General features: G+C 36.7%; 1 protein-coding gene across 1 annotated transcript; it reads right to left on the reverse strand.

Moving 5' to 3' along the window:
* Positions 1–1,108: 1,108 nt before the first annotated feature.
* LOC100618318 (permeability factor 2-like) lies at positions 1,109–4,028 on the reverse strand. Its single transcript, XM_003341360.4, has 4 exons — positions 3,749–4,028; positions 3,508–3,637; positions 3,274–3,399; positions 1,109–2,324 (listed from the first exon to the last, which is right to left on the reverse strand). Exons 1-3 carry the CDS (start codon positions 3,849–3,851, stop codon positions 3,300–3,302), a joined length of 333 nt encoding a protein of 110 aa, XP_003341408.1. The 5' UTR covers positions 3,852–4,028; the 3' UTR covers positions 1,109–2,324; positions 3,274–3,299.
* Positions 4,029–5,401: the final 1,373 nt, after the last annotated feature.

Here is a 5,401-nt window from a genome sequence, read left to right on the forward strand (position 1 = left end):
CTGTGGGAAAATTGAGATACTGATGCATTATTGGAGGAGTTGTGAAATGATTCAATTATTCTGGAGAGCAATTTAAACCTATTCCCAAAAGGCTATAAAACAGTATGTACCCTTTGACCTAGCAATACCATTACAAGATTCATATCCCAAAGAGATAAAAAACAAAAAGGGAAGGACACATGTGTATAAAATTATTTAAAGCAGCCCTTTTTGTAGCGGCATAGAATTGGAAAGTGAGGAGATACCCATCAATTAGGGAATGATTGACTATAATATATATGAGTATAATGGAATACTATATGACTATTATGGAATACTATTGTGCTATAAGAAATGGTTTAGCAAGAGAATATCAGAAAACTTGGAAAGACTTACAGGAACTAAAATAGAGTGAAATAAACAGAACCACAAGAATAGTATACACAGTAACATACAATGAACAACTAAGTGAATAGCTTAGCTATTCTCAGCAATGCAATGATACAAAACAAGCCCAAAGGACTCATGATAAAAAAAAAGTCATATGCTTCTAGAGAAAAAATCAATGGAGTCTGAATTCAGAGCAAAGCAAACTTTTTCTATTATCTTTTTTTTTTGTTTGAATTTCCTTTCACAAGAGGATTAATAAGGAAAAATGTTTTACATGATTGCACATGTAAAATCTGTATGAAATAACTTGCCATCTCAGAGGGGGTGGGGAGAGGGAGTGAAGGAGAGAATTCAAGATTCAAAATTCTTTGAAAAATGTTGAAAGCTATTTCTACATGTAATTGGGGGGGGGGGGAGAATTAAAACAATTTTAAAGTGTATTGTATATTTTTTAAATAGTCAATTGTTAAACAGTTACTACTGCTTCCAGATTTAACACTATAGTTTTATGACTAGATGAGACCTGGGCCTTTTTTATTCTAAATCACTGATTCTATGATTTCTAGGTAGAAGGGCTAGCTCTCTAATGAGTATAGAAGCTATTTACCATGACAAGGTCATGATTATCAGGGATGGTGTACCTGAAGATAAATTGTCATAATTCACTAAATTACGTGGAAATTCAGAGTTAAGAAATGCAAATAACTTATCATAAGGCTAAAATAAGTAGAAAACAACATTATTTGAATTTGCAAAACATTTATTTCTCCCCCAAGAAGAATAAAACAAATACAATTTACCAGAAAAGGAAAAAAAAGTTGCTCACACAGCATAATGTTAACATAATAATTTCTTATAACAAAAAGATAGAAATAGTTTTGACCAGTTCATTCCAATATAAAATATTTTTTTCAAGAACTCTGTTAATAGTTCATTTAATTTTTAAAGCAAGATACATGAAAAATTGTTCAACTATATTGTAAGCTCTCAAAATTGTCAGAAAGCAAAATTGTTTCTCATTAAATTCATTTTTTCATAAAACATGTGTGCAAAAAAAGGAAGTATAAAGTGATGCATTAAAAATGTAATTATTTCCTTAATTTCTTCATCTATCTATCTACGTAAATATGTGTGCATACATACAGATGTATATATTATGACTAGCAATGTAAACATAATTTCTAAATAATATTCAATAAATATCTTATAAGATCTATGACATTATGCCATACTAAAATAGACACCCTATGTCTAAATTGGAATTTGAAAGTGTATACTCCTTTCTTTAAAACTCAAATATTTGGACATTCTAAATAAACTAACATGTGACAGATAAATGGACAATACTCCAGCCTTCTTGTGAATTATTTAAGCCTTAGATCTAAATCTTTCCAAATGAACAAATAGCTGGTACAAAATGCCTTGCTGCCTTCACAGATTGAATGAATGTCTTTAATTTAATCTCCTTTGATAATTATTATTTCATTTTCACATTAAAACATATCTTGTACTCACATAAAAAGCTATGAAGCATATTAATATTTATCTTTAACTCTTGAGATGCCTTGTAAATGTCTATTAAAACTAAAGCATTCATAGGTTACTAGTAACTCATGAGGTAACCTATAAAGGGTTGGTCAATTGACAAAGATTTCATTATATGAGAGCAATATACCATGGAAAAAATAAATAGTTCAAATAAATTTTAAAAAATCAATGCCAAGTTCATAACAAGGTGATGAGAATATCAAGTACAGGTAATGTTGATGCTTTGTGAATGCTAAATCAAGGAGAGATGAATAGCTGATTGAATGCCTGTAGCACACCTCCAGAAGAATGCCAATTTTCTTGTAGTATTCTTTGTACTCACAAAAACATTCCTTAAAGGATTTTCTACTAAGGAATCCAAATTTTCTTAGGAAGAATCTTCACTTCACTGGTCTTTCTCAGTCTTACTGTAAAGAAAAGAAGACCAGTTAAACTTTTATCTATAAACAAATAACCACTGTTTACACTCATCAAAATCTGCAAGTCTTTTAAAATACAACCTTAAATTCATTAAGAGATGACAGAAACATCAAAAACAGTCAGGAAAAAGAAAGACTGGCCCTGTACAGTGAGGCACTTAAGGGGCTAAAAGCTCAGGAGAATTACGTTCTAAAAGTTCACTTTTATTTTAGCAGCACAGTTAAGTCAACAAGTGTTGAATAACTCCCTCCTGTGTGCTAAGGAATAACGATAGAAAAAAAAGGGAAGACAACATACAAATAATTATGTATAAGTACTAGAGGATTAATTAGGTAATATCAAGAAGGCATAAAAGATTGAAAACGAGGAAAGGTTTCTTTGTAGAACATGGAATTTTAGTTGAAACTTGAAGGAAGCCAGACGTTGAGGACTATAAGGGAAGGGTCACTATGAAATCCATTTTACACACAAGGAAACTGAGGCTTAAGAGTGGTTAAGTGATTTGTCCAAGGTCCTGAAACTAACAAGTGTCAGTGTTCTGGACTCCCAATTCCAGCGCCTATACAGTAGTACCACACCCACCTCGACTGCTATTAATTCCCTGTGTGATGTAGTCTTCCGTTTCCTCAGCTGTAAAACCAGGGAGCTGAACCAGTTCATCTGTGACAAATCTAACATTTGACATCGAAATATATTCCTATATGCACGCATACGTGTTTTGTGTGTGTATATGCATACACATATATATGGAGGGAGCATGCAAGGGCCTGACAGAAAGAAAGAGACACGGCCTCTGAACTTGTTTTCTCTTCGGTGGAACCTGCTCATGACAAATTTAGGGCACTAAGATAAAAGCATGTTTGGAATGTGAAGCAGTTGGTTAAATTCTAAGTAGAGTAACAAGTTCTCTGGCCAGTGAAGTTTTCAGAAACTTACATTGTTCAATGTACACGGGAAGTAAATCAAAGTGAAGGACCATTATCCAAAGTTTTTTGGATGAATTTCTTCACCCAAGGGGCTTTGGGGTTGAGACAAATTACATTCCCTGTCTTCAGAGTGGCTCTGCACGAAAAAAAAGGAACAGGGGTGAGACGTGGCCGGGGCAGGGCTCCCGGGGATGGGGAGTTGGAGAGCAAAAAACCACGGAGACGTCAGTGCACGTGGACTTACATGACTTCGTTTGAGTGACAGTGAGGTCCCGCCACGATCACTTCCACTCGGGCTATATGCTTGGGATGAATCCCTTGTGTGGTTCTCACACACTTGCAGCGCAGCTCTCCAAACCCAACTGGTGGGTCAGCTGAGATACAAACAGAGATGGTTACCCACAGATCCCAACCTAACCAATCTGTAGCATACCTCCTTCCCACAAACCCGGGTCACCAACCCTCTCGTTAGTTCCCTTTCTCACCGCTGGCAATCCAGGCTAAAGTGAGCAGCAACAAGAGAGGCAGCAGCCCAGATCGAAGCAGCGAGGCGCCAGCAGTAGCTGAGGCGCAGGTACTGGGACGCATGGTAAAGGAGAGAGTAGAGTTGGAGACGAGCTGTAGGCTTAACAATGGAGAGAGTTCTCCAGCTTTGTGCACCCCATGCACTTCAGATTCCTTTTATCCATGTCCACCCAGTGGCTCGGAGAGGAAACTGGCTGCTGAGGCATTTTCGGGTAATTCCCCGAGGGGGTATGAGGATAGAGAAGTGGGGATTAGGGGGCGGGTAATGGGAGGTAGGTGGAGGGCACACTAGCCCGCCCTCTCCGAGAAGAAAGCCTGAAGAGCTGCCGTCTAGCCCAACCCAGCTCAGCCCAGTTTTGTCTTGAACTTTTGCTCTGAGGAGCCGTTGGCTCCGACCAGGCACAAGACAGTGCTGGCACTGCCAAGTTACTCTTTGCTGGTGGCCAGACCGCGGTCACTGTTAACGTAGAGATGCTCTGAGCTGCGCCAGCTCAGAATGCAGTTTTCCCCGATTGTAGGAAAAGCTTCTCCACCCAGAGGAACCGCATTTCTTATTAAGTTGGAAAGGCTAAATCTGGGAAGAAAATAAGAGCCGGAGGGATAGACAGATGGAAACAAGCCTAGTTCAGAAGTCCCCTTCCACATGCGCTTTCCATTAGAAATAGATGGCTTTGAGTGGAAGTCCCCCCAACCCCAACCTCCCAGCTTAAAAAAAAAAAAAAGTAAGGTAGAATGTGGTATGGAGCAAAAATGAGTTTTCAAATTTAAAAAAGGAAGACCTTTCTTGGGCTACCTTCAAATCCCCCTAAGATTTACCATCTTTCAAAAATATATATATATATATATGTATATATATATATTTTTTTGCCAGACTCAAAGCAATAAATAATACAAATACATACACAGAAATATAGAGCTTCACTTTTATCCAATGTACTCTTCCTATGGACCAAACAATATTCTTTTTTTTTAAATTAACTTATTTCTTTTCAATTATTAAATATTTCTTTTTCTCCCTTCCACTTTGTGCCCCCCCCAAAAAAAGAAAAACAAAATTCTTGTAACAAATAGTCATCATCAAGTAAAATAAATTCATATGTTGGCTAGATCCAAAACTATATCTCTCAGTCTTCATATTGCGCTCATCATTCTTTTTCACCACTGGTCTTCTGAAATCATGGTTGACATTGCATTAAAAGATTTAATTCTTTTAATATTGTTTGTCTTTAGAATACTGCTGTCATATACATTGTTCTGCTTCTTTTCATTTCAGCCTGCATCGGCTCAGTTCATACAAGTCTTCCCAGGTTTCCCTGAATCATTCCCTTCATCATTTTTTACAACACAATATTATTCCATCTTATTTATATACCATAACTTGTTCAGTCATTTCCCAGTTGATGAGCACCCCTTCATTTTCCAGTTTTATGCCCCCACAGAAAAAAATGCTGCTCTAAATTTGTGTGCTCATAGATCCTTTTCATCTTTCTTTGATTTCTTTGAGGTCAAGTCATAGTATTGCTGGTCTGAAAGGTATGCAAAGCTTAATAATTTGTCAAGTACTAGTAATAATTTGGCAAGTACTAGCCCAGATACTGTAACAAGTAATAATT

The sequence above is a fragment of the Monodelphis domestica genome, chromosome 6 (genome assembly GCF_027887165.1).
Source record: "Monodelphis domestica isolate mMonDom1 chromosome 6, mMonDom1.pri, whole genome shotgun sequence".
NCBI lineage: Eukaryota > Metazoa > Chordata > Mammalia > Didelphimorphia > Didelphidae > Monodelphis > Monodelphis domestica.